Source organism: Malaclemys terrapin, chromosome 14 (assembly GCF_027887155.1).
Source record: "Malaclemys terrapin pileata isolate rMalTer1 chromosome 14, rMalTer1.hap1, whole genome shotgun sequence".
NCBI classification, from domain to species: domain Eukaryota; kingdom Metazoa; phylum Chordata; order Testudines; family Emydidae; genus Malaclemys; species Malaclemys terrapin.
In genome coordinates, this window is record NC_071518.1 from 40,726,953 (window position 1) to 40,742,739 (window position 15,787).

The 15,787-nt window shown below is 54.0% G+C and overlaps 1 protein-coding gene across 1 annotated transcript in view; it reads right to left on the minus strand.

Annotated features, from left to right (window-relative positions):
* The window catches only part of VAC14 (VAC14 component of PIKFYVE complex), a 194,579-nt gene that overhangs the window by 21,377 nt on the left and 157,415 nt on the right, over window positions 1–15,787 (minus strand). The window contains exons 15-16 of the mRNA XM_054048863.1: window positions 6,988–7,162; window positions 2,588–2,706 (exon numbers count right to left, since the gene is read on the minus strand). Coding sequence (XP_053904838.1) covers window positions 2,588–2,706; window positions 6,988–7,162 — 294 coding nt within the window. The remainder of the gene's footprint in view (window positions 1–2,587; window positions 2,707–6,987; window positions 7,163–15,787) is intronic.

Sequence of the window (15,787 nt, forward strand, 5' to 3'; positions counted from 1 at the left end):
GAAGCGGCTGCCGGGGCACTCAAGGAAGCTCTGCATGCTGCCCCCTCTCCCAGCGCCGGCTTCGCAGCTCCTGTAGGCTGGGAACTGCGGCCAATGGGGCCTGCGGGCAGTGTGCACTGCGCAGAGCCGCCTGACTGCACCTTCGCCTAGGGGCCGGACAGGCAGGCTGCTGCCAGGAGCAACGCTGAGCCAGGGCAGGGAGCCTGCCTTTGTGCCGCTGCGCCGCCAACCGGGAGCCGCCTGAGGTAAGTGCTGCCCGTCTGGAGCCTGCACCCCGAACCTCCTGCCCCAGGTCGGAACCCCTTTGCGCACCCTAACTCCCTTCCAGACCCCACACCCCAACCCCCAGCCCTGAGCCCCCTCCTGCACCCTAACTCCCTCCCAGACCCCGCACCCCAACCCTAACTCCCTCCCAGACCCCACACCCCAACCTCCAGCCCTGAGCCCCCTCCTGCACCCTAACTCCCTCCCAGACCCCGCACCCCAACCTCCAGCCCTAACTCCCTCCCAGACCCCACACCCCAACCCCCAGCCCTGAGCCCCCTCCTGCACCCTAACTCCCTCCCAGACCCCACACCCCAACCCCCAGCCCTGAGCCCCCTCCTGCACCCTAACTCCCTCCCAGACCCCGCACCCCAACCTCCAGCCCTAACTCCCTCCCAGACCCCACACCCCAACCCCCAGCCCTGAGCCCCCTCCTGCACCCTAACTCCCTCCCAGACCCTGCACCCCAACCCCTGCCCAGTGAAAGTGAGTGAAGGGGGGAGAGCGAGCCTGGAGGGAGGGGACTGGAGTGAGTGGGGGGGCGGGGTCTCAGAGAAGGGGTGTTTGGTTTTGTGCAATTAGGAAGTTGGCAGCCCTACATTCCCTCTCTCTGCAGGGTCTGAGCGTTGTGCTCCCAGCTCCTGCTGGCTGAAGGAGCTTGGGCTTGTGCTTTCTGCTGCATTTAGAGCAGCAAGGGAAGTAGTGTGTGCTCCTGCCCCTCAGAGCGGGCGCTCACTCCTCTAGACCCGCAACTCCATTCGCTGTCCCACGTGAGCAGAAAGGTTAGGGTCCCTGGGAAGTGTGGAAGGCTGGCTTCCTGTTCACGGGTGAGGTTACGGGAGCACCATAGCCGCTGGCCCAGAAGCAACGTCTTTGCTGCAGTCTGTCGCCAGTCAGGTCATTCACTCCACTGTGGAGAAGGAAGGAAAACGCAGTTTCTAACCACATCATATAACTCTCCGCTTAAAACCATTATGGAGCAGGGCAAGAATGCTGCTCCGCGGAGCTCCCAGCTCATCTGTGGGGAGGGGAAAATAACGGCAGCCAGAAGAGGTGAAAGGGTGGATGAAAGGAGATGCTCAAGTGTAAGCACGTGTGAACAACTCCCACGAGCCGCATCCTTCGCAGCAACCTGTCCTGGCAAACAGGGGAGCTCCCTGGCTGGACGCGTCTAGGCAAACCGCTGACGTGCTGCTGACCCAACCCTGATTGCCACATCCTGTTTCCTGGGGAGAGCCAGGCAAAGGCTGCTGCAATGGCAGCCTGATGGATGAAGGAGAGAGTGGCTGTAGTTGTGATGTGCGCACATCACGCCCAGGAGACGACTTGTCAGGAAACTGACCATCTCAAAGAGATTCTGAAAGATGCAGGTCCAGTGGCCCTGAAGGCCTCTTCTTCAGCCAATGCCCAGGCAACAGGGCAAGCTTGCTCCATGCCGCCTCCCACCAACAAGCCCCAGCCCTGACCCGCAGATCTGAGTGGGTCCCCCGTTAAGGATGGGCAGAATAGGACGCCCCATGCCCTCCATGTTCTCCCTCCCCATCTCCACAGAAGCAGCATGATCGAGGAAAGAAACTATCCAAATGAGCACCTCAGCCTCCCCAAACGTCTTCAGGCCTAACAAACACAGCACAAAAACACTTGCACAAGGTATCCGAAGAAGTCTGTGGCGGAGCAAGAACTTGAACCCAAAGTCCCAGGCTGGTCCCTTAGCCACAGGCCCATCCTTCCTCCCCAGAGGATTTCTCTGTGCTCTGTGGAACAGAGAACTGGTTTCACAAGCCGGGCCCAGCAGGAAGACGGTGGAGAAAATTGTCTGCTGTCCTAGTCATGAGCACAGAGCAATTTTGACCCAATTCATCCCACAGGCTGCTCTCTCAACTTGCAGACGCCCTGGTATTTCAGCTCCGTTTGTCTGAAAAGCCCCATCGGCTGGTACCACACCAGAGGAGAGAGAGAGAGAGTTTCAGACTTTTTCAGAATTATTTAGGCTTCTTGCAAGAGGGGGTGTAGGCAGTGAATTCAGGTCCTTGCTGCAGTTCCCTTACACAAAGCAGCAAACAATATCCCAAGGCTCCTTCCTGGCCCAGGGGATGGCAAATGGCCTTGTTAGGGATCATCCTTAATCAGCTGTTTAACTCCACCACTGTTTGTTATGAAAACAGAGGCATGGCTGGCTGCTCAGCTCTGACCTTGTGAGCCAGGGAGAGTCAGCTTGGCAGGTCTGCTGCCCTGTTTAGGCTACAAAGTGTTACCACTGCTGCCCTCCTGCTCTCCCCCTGCCCACTCCCTTGGAGACCCCCAGCAGCACCAAAAAGGATACAACTTCTGGATGAGGTCGTAAGCATGTTTGTAGTTCTGGGTGAGGAAGCAGAGGGACACAGTCGTCACAGGGTTGTGGCACCAGGAGCGGTAGAGACAGCAGAACAGGTTACGACTCTCCTGGGGAAAAGAAAGCAAGCGGGAGTTAGACCCACGGATGAAGGGGTGGTGTCGTGTGCAGGGCCTCAGGTTCCAAACACAGAGTGCCTGCAGCCAGAAGGTCACTGCTCAGCCAGGCCAACTCAACCCTGCCTCCATCCAAATCTGGATTCTGTGGGTCTCCTGGAACAATAGTAAGGGCTAGATTTCCGGACTTCTGAACATACCAGTACACTCCTAAGTTGTGCAATAGTGCATGAAGCTGTGGTATTTATAAATGCAAATGACCATCTCCAGCTCCCTGGCTATTTGCATGTGCAATTACCATAACTGTGCACAGCTGTGGTCAATGCCGGAGAAACTCATGCACAGCTGTTCATACATTTTCATGCAAGCATTTGTGGAGCAGGCTGGAAATCTGGTCTCATAAAGCTGTTATAAGAACACAGGGTCTGCTCTGGGTGGCTGGCAGACTGTTGTGCATCGTGGCACTAGGTTGCTGCCCTCCACACCAGCACTGGCTGCATTTCAATTGTATTATATGAAAGCTCTTTGGGGTAAGGTGAGCTCTACGATTGTAAAATATCAATGCACAAGTTATCCAGTATTATCCAAAATTGGGGTGGAGTGGAAGAAATCTCCCCTGGGCTGGGATCTTCCATGCCAAGTTTCAAGCCAGCTGACTAATAAGAGGTCATGAAGGAAACCGACAGACCCTTAACTCTGGTATCATCATGTGGACGCTATTGTGTGCGGAACCGGAGAACTCTGAGGCCGGGGAGCACAGGCACAGCAAGGGGGAGACAGGAGGGGCCGACATCTCTTTGGGCGTTTCCCTCTGCAGAAATAGCCAATAGTCCTCCTTAGTAGTTAGTGGTTTGGGAAGGCTGCCTATTGCGGCTCCTTCTCTGCCCTGGCCCACGGAGGAGTCGTCTGAACCCCTCGGAGCAGCAGAGCACACGGCGGGGGTCTGCACTATCTTGACACAGCTTGAATGACATGAAAGGCAGGAGCACAGTGGGTGCCGACAGAGCCTGCTGCGCTCCTGTGTGTGGGCGGCGAGCTGCAAGACGCACCGAAGGACTGGGGCTGAAGGCTGTCTACCAACACAGGCCTGATTACAAAGGAGAGCTCTGAACTGAGTGCCAGGGAGCCAGGACACAGGCCTCACCCCAGCCTGGCAGCGGGACGGAACAGGGGATGCCAGCCTCAGACCTTGCTCTGGAGCGGCGCTGTTTGCAGCCCTCGGCGTGGGGAGGGGTGACACCGAAGGCTCCAGAACTGATGCCCCCTGCAGGTGCTGGCTATTTACCTAGCTCTCGGAGGTGCGTTCACCTGACTGATGGCCAACAAGGCGGCGCGGGAGGGCTCTGAATGGAGAGCTGCCAGGCTAGCGCCAGTCCCTTTAGACACCAAGAAAACAGGAGTGCTGAAGAAATCAGGGCAGTCTTGGGAAAACACAGGATGTGTAGAAAAGAATTCAGCTGATGATGTCAGCTTCCCAGGCAGCCAGTTCCCAGGGAGCTACAGGGCGACTGTCTCCTTTGAGAGCAACGTTACAGCTGCGTTAACGCTTCCTCCACGACGGGCAGAGGCTCAGCGCGCTCACAGGCAGGCCTTGCTATTGCTCAGACCCCACCGCCTCTGGAGCCAAGGCTGAGGCTAGGGCGCGGTCTTGGACACAGGGACAGTGCAGGGTTGAGTCTCCAGCTGGCAGGGGGGAGGCTCTCCACCCTTCAGTCCCCAGAACTGCCATCCGGAGAGCTCACCCCTGCACCCTGCCTCCCAGGGCCTTCATTTCCCCAGGCAGCAGCACCTGCTTTGGGACCCAGGGAGCACCGCAAACTCCTCAGGGGCGAACAGCTGAAGCAGAGGGGCTTTGAGAAGAATGTGATGGGGTGATGCTACCACCATCACCTGTCCCCTTCCTAGCGTGTGCCTGTTTTGGGAGCTGGGAGGCAGATGTCAGCTGCTAGGGAGCACCCGTGGCTGTGGGGGACCCATGACAGAAAGGCTCGTGTGCCATGGGATCACCTTACACAACAGTGGCTGTTCTCTTCTCAGCAGTGTGCACCAGAAACTCCCTCAGAAGTGGGGGCCGCAAAACTTGGAACTGCCTCCAAGCCTCCCCAGGCACCACCATTGACAATTGCCTCCAGCAATTAAAAACATTCACATTCCAGCTTGGCAGAGAGGGCCCTGGCACCAGTTCCCACTGGGGGATTTGTGTGCACTCAGGGAAATTTTAATACCCAGCCTAGGGAGGGAGGGGTCCCACAGCCAGGCACTGGTCTGGAGCTTGGGAGAGCTAGATTCGATTGAGCTCTGCCATTCTTCCTATGGGACCTCAGCTGGTCTCAGTGCACCTCCATTTCTCCCCACCTTTGTCATCTATTTAGATCCTAAGCACTTCGGGGCAGGTACTGCTGTGTCTGCAAAGCACCAGCACAATCGGGCCCTGATCTTGTTTCAGGCCTCTAGGAAGTACCCGAATACAGAACAGGTTGTGTGCAAGGACCACTCCTCTGGGGAGAGACTGAACATAGAGATTCCAATCCCAGGAGACTGGGGAAGGCCCCAAACTGGATTTCAATGGAACTTGCAATGTTCAATCTGGATTCCTTGACATAGTAACCTGCTTCTCTCTTCCGGCGTCATGATGCAGTGTACAAAGACAGGTACACACTACCCCTAACTGCTCAGTCCCAAACTAAAGTGACTTTTTTTCCTGAGATATCAGCATCTTTCTTGGCAACAGTTAGTCACATTACTGAGGATTATGGCTTCCAATGGGAGAGGAAATGTGTATGCGGACCCTACATAAATCAGGTCTAGTCACACACTGCTCTTGGACCCATCCTTCCTTCCAGCAATAACAAAGAACAATGGTCACATTTTGCACATAGATAGCCCCTTCCAACCAAGGACAGAAAAGCAAACAGCCTGTTAGGAACCATTAGGAAAGGGATAGATAAGAAGACAGAGAATATCATAATGCCACTATATAAAACTAGTACACCCACCCCTTGAACACTGCGCGCAGTTCTGGTCGCCCCATCTAGAAAAAGATACATTACAATTGGAAAAGGTTCAGAAAAGAGCAGCAAAAATGATTAGGGGTATGGAACAGCTTCCATGTGAGGAGAGATTAAGAAGACTGGGACCATTCACCTTAGAAAACAGATGACTAAGGGTGGCTAGGATAGAGGTCTATAACATCATGAATGGCGTGGAGAAAGTGACTAAGAGTTATGTAAAGGGGTAAATAACACAAGAACCAAAGGTCACCCAATGAAATTAATAGGCAGAAGGTTTAATACAAACATAAGGAAGCACTTCTTCCCACAACACAGTCAACCTGTGGAACTCATTACCAAGAGAGGTTGCGAAGGCCCAAAGCATGAATGAGTTAAAAAAAGAACTAGATAAGTTCATGGAGAATAGGTCCATCAGTGGCTATTAGCTAAAATGGTCATGGATGCAACCCCATGCTCTGGGTGTCCCTAAACCTCCAACTCCCAGAAGCTGGGAATGGATGACAGGGGCTAGATCACTTGATTGGTCCTGCTTGGAGCAGGGGGTTGGACTAGATGACCTCTTGAGGTCCCTTCCAACCCTGATATTCTATGATTCCCTGTTCTGTTCATTCCCTCTGGGGCACCTGGCATTGGCCACTGTCAGAAGACAGGATACTGGGGTAGATGGACCTTTGGTCTGACCCAGTATCGCTTATGACTTCAAAGCACCGTACAACTGTTAAGCCTCAACATCTACCAGGGAAAGCTCAAGCCAAGAGTAAATCAACTGAGTCAGGAGCAGGTTAGAGGACTCCCAAGGCCACACTGTCAATGGTAAAGCGAAGAATCAGACCCAAATCCTAACCCTTGCATGATGCTCTCTTCCTCCTTGAACACTAGCCCCTGGACCGTACCCTGTGGGGAACACGAGTGTAAGGCAGACACCAGGCAAAATACTGAGCAGCTCCTTACCATCAAGTCTTAAGCTGGGGCTGCTGTTTAGGGCACCAAGAGGCAAGTATGTGAGACAGACAGGAGAAGCAAAGGGGCTCGGAGGTTATGTATTGGCCAGAGAAAAAGGCTAGGCATCTCCTTCCCCTCAGCCAAGTCCCTTAATTCATTCCAAGAGAAACCTGTCAGATGTCAGCCTATGTCCTGAGGGGACAACTCTGCCCTAGGATCGCTAGGGGCCCTGGGTACGTGACAGCCTCGGTCACGTGTACACACGGAGAGGTAAGAGGTGGGGAGAGCCTGTTTAATGAGGAAGTGTTCCTGTTCAACATACCGGGGTCTTCAGGTCCTTGAGCTGGTTTCGCAGTTGGAAGAGCTCGGAGGAAGTCAGCAGTATTGTGTTGAGAGTGTGGACCATAGTCGAGGCAAACTTGAGGTCCTCTTCCCGCAGCAGGATGTCTGCCATGGAGTGGAAGATGTTTTCAGCATTGAGAAGCAGACAAAGCTGCCTGTATGTCAAAGAGAGAAAAAGGGAGAAAGAGGGTTATTTACTCCAGTCTGTAACCATCATAGCAGATCCATACACCACACCCCTCTGGGAAGGTGCCTCTGTGTGGTGTAGGGACATCGGGGATGGAAAAGACCTATCTGGTCACATCCAAGTGCTTCCCCCGGTGCCATGACAGCTCTGTCCCCTTCAGCCTGTTCTCCAGTGCTGTGTTCAGAACCAGCCCAGTGTTCCAACCAATGGCGTTTCCACCACTCCCTTTAGCGCACTCATTTTTGTTGCCTTTTCCTGACTCTCCTCTGTTTTGGCCATGCCCCTGTGGAGCAGAGATGCTCAGAATGGAACAGGGTATTCTAGATGCGCGGAACAGCGTTCTCTGCCCTCCCCCTCACGCAACTCAAATATCACAGGGGCTTTCCACTGCTCCCTCTGGATTGCTTCTGGCATTGTGTGACCTGGAGGGAGCATTTCCTGACAGCTGTTCAAGGTGCCTGCATGCAGACCTAAAGGTTAGTGCTCTAGCCGAGGACTAGTTCCGCTACCTTGACTCCCATGGGGCAGCGCCTTCCACCCAGCTCCCAGAACACTTCACAGAGGCAGGTAAGAACTGTCTCCATGTTACAGATAGGGAAACCGAGGCACAAACGGGTTATGAGAGTTCTGCAAGGACATCCAACAAATATGTGGCAGAGTCAAGAGTGAGATCCAGGTCTCCTGACTCCCAGTCCACTCAAACACGGTGGTGTGGGGGTTACGACGGATGTGCTCCTACAAATACACTTTCTGCCACTATTGTTTCCTTTATAACAGCCCAGCTCCGCACAGTTCTGCTGATACAGGGTGCTTCATAAGCTGTATCACGGGGGCTCAGCTGGTCACAGCCGGAATGTTCTGCTTAGCAAACTGCAGCATTTGCCAGGTTTTTAACATTTTTCACTAGAAACCAAACCCCAGATTTTCCTCAGCGTTTGTTTGGATTTTCGGATTTTCTGTTTGGTCTGCGATGCCTCCATGTCTCCCTAGCTCTTGCGGTTCTGGATGGTTTGTTCAAGGACACCTGAAATGCTGCCCAACGCTGGCTTTGCTATTCTGTGCTAGAAGCAGCCCTGGTCCAACAGCCTTCAGTACCTTGAGAACCCGGAGAAGGACGTGATCCATTCCCTTGTCGTCACTGAGCAAAAAACAGGCTTAAAACCTTCAAGTCTCATTTTATTTTCAATGTAGAATAATCCATACAACGCGCCTTCTCCTGGAGCCCACTCAGTGACATGCAGAGACCTTCGGGGAGGGGGGGGGGAGAGAGGCTTCCCCCAAACATGCATGACATTCATTAAGAATTTCTTGTCCGCGTTCATTACAATTACAGGGAGGCAGTTCAGTGCAGAAAGTCCCCAGTGTCGGAGGCCCACACTAGCAGAGGTCAGCGAGTTGAGCCCGCAAAGCGATGCGTTCCCCCTTGTCCACACCAGGATCTTCCACCACCAACATTTCTCACTGGATCCTGGGCTCAACTCGACCAGTACAGAAAATACCCGCCTGTAGACACAGCCACTAGCAACCTGCTGGGCTGGAGTCTGCCTGGTGCTGGGGTCTCTAACTCGACGTACTTCACTAGATCCGGCTCTCACCAGAACCCTATTCAGATAAGCTCTGGGTGGGCTTGGGGCACCAAGGATACTACTTATCTATAGCATGCTCCGGGGTAATGCGGAGTGCTGGAAACGTGTCTCCTTCCTTATCCTTAGGCTGACAGGCCCCAAGGACATGGAGAGGGAGGGGAAGGACAGTCTGAGAGTGGATTCCAAAGCTACCTATAAACAACATTCCCTAGTGCATCACTGGGACTCTTCCAAGCACTCATGCCATAACCAGGCACTGAGCACTTAACAGTGGGGTGTTCCGTGATACAGGTACTGTAGGGTTGTCTCAATTGCATTCATAAAACCCCTTTCCTTCCCCATTAAAGTAGGGGGCAAATTCCTCATAGAAGATTTAATTGGATGGAGAAAGAGTAACACATTGTCCAGCCGATTGTCTGACGGTGTTCAGCGCGCCGGCCGTCTCCGTGTTTGCATCCCAGTACCCAGGAAGTGACACTCACTATCAGGTAAACCAAACCAGAAACTGGAAATATCCCCTGGAGGCATCCGATGGACATTTATGAAGGCAAAAGCAGCAGCATGTGCGTTCCTGAAGGGGCTGGGGTGTTAGCAAGCTGCTTGACTGGCTGGGGGGTCGGGGCTGTCGGTATGCCGATGGAACACTCCCAGCACGCACCGATGAAACGTGCCAGACAGGTGCTGCTGCAGGAGCTCTGAGAAAGGTCACAAGGCTAGTTCTCCTTGCCAGTGCTGGGCCTATGCTCTCCGAGCAGCAGTGGCAGCATCTGGTGACTTCTGATAGCACGTGCTGGATGCGTGGCTGAAGGTTGAGGCCTCTGGCTTAGAGAGCAATAAGCATTCTCCGTTGCATATGGCTTCAAGCTGTGATCTCATCACATCCCATAAGCTAAACAGGGTCAAACTAGGGCAGTGATTTCATGGGAAAACTCCAGGGCAATAGGAAGTGGTGCTGGTGACTCAATAGTTGGCATTCTTCTCTCCAATGTCCCTGGAGAACCAGTGCCCCTGCTCGGCTGTGCTGCTGGGGCGCTCGTCTTTTGAATGAGATTTGAAACCATCTTATGGCACTTTTTGCACAAGCGAAGGCTGACAGCTCTAGTGTCTTGGCCAAACGTGCTCTGCCTAGATTCCCTCCCTGTAGTTTTGGTTAGACACCGTCCTTCACTCCTTGTCCTAAGGTTGTGCAGTCATTCATCCCCTTCTGGAGAGCTGTCCCATTTCACTCTAGGGATGGCTGCACTTCTGTACTGGGCAAAGGGATTTCAGTTCGTGATGCCAGGCAACAAGTGCTTCAGGATCTCTCCTGGCTGAAAGGCAACCCAGAGATACAGGATTGCTATCACTGCTCGCTAACCCTCTCCTCCTTCATTAAACGCCCAGTACACCCTATGTTGACACAAGTTACTTGATCTAGGCCATGCTTATGTGTTGCTACACTAACATGACTGTTTCAACTACAATCCTGGCTGCTGTTAGAAGTTCCCTGAATAAAAAACAGCTTCATGGTGCTGCTGTACTACTAACTACAGGATATAACTATGGCTTGCTTTGGTCCTTCCTTGTGATGCTGCTTGTTTTAGGACAATCCATATTAGATTTGATCCGTCCCTTTTGGCCTTAAAATCTATGAAGATCCTTCATTGTAGAAAGTGACCCCTCTTGGCAGGTGAAGAGCAGATTTTGCTAATATGTTTTTTAAACAAATTCTTAAAGCAGAAGGAAACTGTCCACGAGTCAGATGGAGGACCTGGTAGTGCAAGACTTGGGATGAGCACACAATGAAGTCAAAGCAGCAGGGCTCTAGGGGGTAAACCTGCCTTTCTACTCTGCTCTGGAGGCTCTGAAAGAGTCAGTCAAGCTTTGGATGAAGGAGACCCCGTTGAACAGAATTTGCTTGGATTTTTAAACTGCTTTTGACAAGATCCCTCACAAGAGACTATTAAAGACAATAAACAGCCAAGGGCTGAAGTGGAAGTGTCCCAAGGTGGATCAAAACACAAAAGAAACACTAATGAACAGCTGCTACTCAGAGTCCAGGGAGGCTAATAGCAGGAGACCGCAGGGAGCAGCATTTCATAGAGGAGCAAGTAGGCAGTGGGTGAGAAGACCTATTTACAGCAGGTTTGGGAGAGCTCAGGGCTGGAGGAACCCGGAAGGGTGGAAGATGGGATACTGAAGTGTCATGCAGAGGGAGGAAGAGAAGGCTCAGTCCAGTTGGTGGGGATGGGCTCCCACATCACTAAGGCACCCTTACAAGTGCCCACCTTGCTGGCAGGGTTCCAAGGGCTGAAAGCTCTCTGCAGGGAGGAGTGGAGAAACACCAGCGCGGGTGAAGTGGAGAAGTCAGCCCAGCCACACTCCATCGGCAGGGCTGGCAGCCCAGCAGCCTTCACCAGCACACAATTCCTGGCAGAATTTTGGAAAACCAGTGCCACAGCATCCTCCGCACTCTCCTAAACAGGAGAAGGAAAGCGGTGCTTTCCTGGCAACTTTCTACCCTGGGTCCTGCTAAGCTCAGCGTGCACAGCAGAATCCCTCTACCCACGTGGCTTTCCTATGCTAGGAGCAGGGGGCTGGGACTCACAGGCTCAAGGTGCCGCTGGTACAATTAGTGACGCAGGGCTGGCCGACAATTAGATTCTCTGTGCAGAGCTTTACGTAACCTAATCTAACATTCTTTATGGACTGTGTTCAAATGGAACGGGCAGCAATAAATAAGCCCATTTATATCAATTATTCTTGCATAACTGGCTGCAGACATGTGCTTTTGGGATTAAACACTTCCCCCCTCGGTGATCAGCACGGCAACAAACAGGCCAGGAGGCCGCTTGGGTCAGGATACGGCCCCTATTGGTATACCATGGCGAGTGGCAGCCTCAAACAGGCGCTAGCGAGGTGGCTGGAAAGGAAGGGAGACCGCCCTGGGGATGAGTTGCTTGCTTATTTCAAGTCAAACCTGGTGCAGTGCAGGGGAAACAAATCTTAGTGCCACAGCGAACTGCCAGGGAGGAACCACGGCACTGCAGGGAGCCGGAATCACCCCAGCAACCTTCGGGAGTGGGCTGGGACTGTTAACCAAACCCAGCTGTCTTGGCTCAGAGAGATGATGAGCAGTCAAGCAGTGCACAGGACTCTAGAGTCAAGGGCAAAAATATCCTTCTTCCTGCTATCAGGGGGTAGCCGTGTTAGTCTGTATCCACAAAAACAACAAGGAGTCCGGTGGCACCTTAAAAAGACTAAGATTTATTTGGGCATAAGCTTTCGTGGGTAAAAAAAAAAACAACCCTCGTTTCTTCATATCTTCTCTTCCTCCTGCTGTTACCCTTGACCCCACACCCCTTTCCTCTGGCTCTTCCTGTATGCAACAGCCTTGGGCAATAGTGATTTTATTTGACAGGGAATGCTGCTACCACAGAGGTCTGAGCACGGAACATCGAGTTCTAACCCCAGCTCCTCCGGCAGTTCTGTGCCCATCTCTCCCCAGCTGTGCAGTGGGACAGATCCCAGCTACACGGGATGCCAGTAAATTGCTGTGCAGAGGAGATGTATTACGCCAGTACTAAGGATGAGATTTTCAGAAGCATGCGGGGCTGCCCGGCTCTGCTCCCACTGAATGGAATTTTATCACCATCTTCATTAGGAGCAGAGTTAGGCCAACACTGAAAATGTCACCAAGCACCATTCTCTTGTAAGCTACCGACTCAAAGGGGAAGGAAGTTATTCAGGTTAAAAAAATAGCCACATTAACTCGTCTGCCACAGGGACTGAGTGCCATTCCCCTGCAGTGAACAGGTAGCATTTATTCCCTCTGATGATGATGGAATATGGTACTGTCACAGTTCAGGGCAACTGCTCCTGTATTTCCCCCTCTATAGTCCAGCAAGGGCCCCCCACTTTTAGGCTCCCTGCTCCTCAGGCATCAGCTCTCTTCGGCAGCGACCTGCGTCACCCCACTCCTGACCAGGATTTTTCCAGGCCGCACAGTTCCCTGCCTGCAGTGCGAATTCCCCAACAAGCTTGCCTAACCCAGCCTGCTTTTCCCTCTCCTCAGAGGTATAAAGGTAGCACTGAGCTTTTCCTACAAAGCACATTTATTCTCAAGGTGAAAGCATTACAGAGAAAACATATTAACCAATCCGAGAACCCATATGCCCACTAATAAGCTTCCCAGAGATCACTCCAGCTAGGGCTCTGGTAAGAGTCAGTCCTTCAAACCCCGCACAGAGGTTTTTCTGTGGGCACACGTTTGTAAAACCTTTGGCTCAGAACAAGCACCACCCCCAATCTGAGAGTCACCCCTTTATACAGTTTGGTTTTTGATCTAGGGACCCTGGGAGCAGGTGAGCAGCAGGCCATGGGTTTCTTCTCAAGGCAGTTTCAAAAGGAAGGGTCGGGCAATGGGAATTTGCATTGCCCACCGCCCAGCATTTTCCAAGAAACCCACTCAACTTCCAGTTCCCTCTTGTCCTGCACACCTGTTGGTTCCTTGAAGCTCATAACCCTTCCCAGGGTTTGCACTGTCCTAGAGCCGCTACGGACGACCCCACAGTAACACAAACATTTGCATTTTTAATACGATGAGCTACTAAGACACTTAAACTTAATTCACTCAGCTTTGTCCAGAACATTGCAGGAAATGGCCATGCCTGTCACAGGCACCAGGTCACAACCAGGCGCCCAGGGCATCCAGGGGCAAAGTATGCACGGAGGCTCCTCCCCTGGCAGACAAACATCAGTGCCAAGAGCGTTCCTCCCAGGCTCTGGGCCCACGCTCCAGGCACCTCGAAAATACACAAACTTCAGCTAGCTCAGCATCCACTGAGCATCCGCCCCCACACCCCCTTCCAGGCACAAGGGACCACACTGGGCATCCAGCCTGTCCTGCATGAGCGCTCAAACCCACTCCCTCCCCCGGGAAAGCCAAGGGCACAGATGGGCTCTGAGCATGTCTCAAAGGCAGAGAGACCCGGTTCTCCTGAACCCATCACTTCTGCAAGCGCAGGGGAGCGTGTTTTCCAGTCTATACAACCTCCCCGGCACCAATTCCTCAAGGAGAGGTGCTGAATGGGGCAGGGGAGAACAGCCTCCAAAAGGGCCTTACAGTGTCTGACCAGGAGAGAAAGGACACCCCCCCCTTCAGCCTTCCTGACGGTCCATCCCACCCCTCCATGAACTCCCAGCCGGCAAACCGAAGGGATCCTCCCCCCCTCCGACTCCCCCTGAACTCCCAGCGGGCACGCCGAAGGGATCCCCCGTCTCCCCACCCCCTGAACTCCCAGCGGGCACGCCACGGGATCCCCCTGGGCTACCCCCAAATTCCCAGCGGGCACGCGAAGGGATCCCCTGGCTCCCCACCCCCCGAACTCCCAGCTGGCATGCCGAAGGGATCCCCCGTCTCCCCACCCCCCCCACCCCCTGAACTCCCAGCCGGCAAACCGAAGGGATCCCCCGGCTCCCCACCCCCCCTACCCCCTGAACTCCTAGCGGGCACGCCGAAGGGATCCCCCGGCTCCCCACCCCCCGAACTCCCAGCAGGCACGCCGAAGGAATCCCCCGGGCTCCCCACCCCCCGAACTCCCAGCCGGCACGCCGAAGGAATCCCCCGGCTCCCCACCCCCCGAACTCCCAGCTGGCACGCCGAAGGAATCCCCTGGCTCCCCACCCCCCGAACCCCCAGCCGGCACGCCGAAGGAATCCCCCGGTTCCCCACCCCCCGAACCCCCAGCGGGCACGTCGAAGGGATCCCCCGACTCCCCACCCCCTGAACTCCTAGTGGGCACGCCGACATATCTCCCAGCTTCCCATCCACAGCTAACGCAGCATGGAAGCGGCTCCTCCACATGCAGTCACACAGGGCAAATGGCCCCATGCCTATCACTCTTTCCAGGCCCACCCCCACCCACAATGGAGTTGCCTCTGGGCACAGATCCCCACCTGAACTGCGCAAGAGAGACATAACAGCCCCGGGGGGCTAACACCCTGGCTTGAGCGCCTCTGGGGGCAATTACAGCCAGTCAGGGCCCAAACCCCATGATCCAGTCAGTGCTGGGGGGAAAAGAGAAGAGCCCTTCATTACCCTCTACCCTGACGGTGTCTCTGCCTGTGCCCTCCGCCGTGCCACTCAGCACTGCCTTGGCCCTTAGATAAGAGCCTCCCTCCCTGCCCCAAAGAACCCGGCAAGGTTGGGTCAGTCGAGCAAGGCTCGCCACAGGCTCGGGGGCAGCGAGGAGCCAGTTTCTAGGGCTGCAGGCTAGGATGCACAGCCAGCAGCCAGGGCTGCAGAAGCAAGAACTGCCCTGGAAAGCTTCCTGGGAAACCCTGTGCAGGGAGCCAGGAAGGCAGCTGTGAGGAGCCTGGTGACCTCTGACACTCCCCTCACACACCTGCCTACGCGCTGGAGCAGGCATTTTAAGGCCAATATAATTCTGGTTCTCCCCCCCGCCCCGCCCTTGATCAAAACCAAGGGCTCATTTTCCATAAATAGAAGCTCTGACATTTTGCTGGCCAACGCCTTGCTCCCTCGAGCAGGAGTCTGAAGCAAACTGCTGGCCGACTGCAGGCCTGGTTTTGATTAGCAAGGATGGGATTTTGTTGTTGGTTTTGTGTGCGCTAGCATTGGGAAATCTGGAAACGTTTTGCATTAAAGGAACAGCACACACATCACCCGTGTGTGAAGCAGACGGGTACTCCACTGCTTTGCCTCTGCATCTTCCCTAACTCCATCTCTGGGTCTGATTCTCAATACGTTGGGTGGGAAAAGAAACAGACAAGGTCCCACCCCCACGCCCCAGAGAGACAGTGGGAACAAGCTGTTCCCTAGTGGTTACAGCGAAGACTGAGGCAAGGATCCGTGGGAACCCAGGACCCAGCTCCACATGGAGCATCAACAAAGAGCAGCATGTGGGCAGGAAATCTTGCTCCTGGCCCGCACTTTGGTGATGTGACTGATCTCCCTCGCGTTTGGGAATCAAAAGCTCTGGTCCAATCTGGGTGCACTGGAAGGA